At 62.9% G+C, this 947-nt stretch overlaps 1 protein-coding gene across 1 annotated transcript in view; it reads left to right on the top strand.

Annotated features, from left to right (window-relative positions):
- Positions 1-385: 385 nt before the first annotated feature.
- Positions 386-947, top strand: part of TERG_00273 (uncharacterized protein) — a gene marked incomplete at its 3' end in the record, with an annotated part of 1,469 nt that continues 907 nt past the window's right edge. Inside the window, exon 1 of the mRNA XM_047747565.1 lies at positions 386-859. Coding sequence (XP_047603523.1) covers positions 495-859 — 365 coding nt within the window. The 5' untranslated portion in view covers positions 386-494. The remainder of the gene's footprint in view (positions 860-947) is intronic.

The following is a 947-nucleotide window of genomic DNA, read 5'->3' as shown; positions in this document are numbered from 1 at the left end:
ACCGGCAACAGGCCGCATCTCATCAAGGAGCTTGCCCAGGTCCTCTCCGCCACCACCGACTCCATCGCCAAGTAGGTCTTCATCTATATCTAAACAAATATATAATATACTAATGACGAGACAGTTCTGCGAATGCGGCGGCTTTGATATCCTCCAGGCTGTCGCTCTACCTCAAGCGGCCGTGGACTGCCCTCGCGCCGTGTCCCATCGCCAAAGAGCTCATCCCCGTCCACCCGCGCAAGGTCTTCTTCTACCTGACCAACACCCCCCGGCAGCCGCTGCCTGCGTCCTCCCAGGACATCCTCTCGCCGGCGCCCTCGCCCTCCGTCGAGAAAGAAGCCACTCCCTGCCCGTCTCTCTCGCTGCCGGACCTCGACCGGGGGGAGCAGGACGACGACGACCGGGACAGCCAGAGCTGCGGTGACAGCGACGACAGCAGCGACAGATCCAGGATAAGCCTCAGCCCAGAGGTCGACCTCGACTACAGCCTCGACATGATGGCCTCGGACTCCTTTGCGCCCTCGTCTCTGCCTCTACGACAGCAGCAGCACTCCCACTCCCACGGCCACCGCATCTCACACAACCACCGTGCTGCCTCGCCGCCTCTCGAGGGCGACGAGCGCGAGTTTACCCTCACCGCCAGCATGGTCAGGGAGCGCACGACCGGTGACGACGGCCAGGCAGGCAAGTTGCGCGGTCTCCTGCTTGATTCGCCGCCAGCCTCGCTCGATCTCCAGGTCGACGACATGGACGCCTCGCCCTATCTCGACGGCCAGGCTGCCTCCGACCAGGGCGAGTACGGCCACCACCAGTACGACGACTACTTTAGCAGGCCCATCGACATCCCTACCACCACCACGTCAGCTGCCTCTGCCTCTACCTCTGTCTCTCCTTCTTCCGAAGCTCCCGAGATGCTGTATAGCACCTCGCTTCGCCCTCCGTCGCTT

The sequence above is a fragment of the Trichophyton rubrum genome, assembly GCF_000151425.1.
Source record: "Trichophyton rubrum CBS 118892 genomic scaffold supercont2.1, whole genome shotgun sequence".
NCBI lineage: Eukaryota > Fungi > Ascomycota > Eurotiomycetes > Onygenales > Arthrodermataceae > Trichophyton > Trichophyton rubrum.
This window is presented reverse-complemented; position numbering and strand designations above follow the sequence as displayed.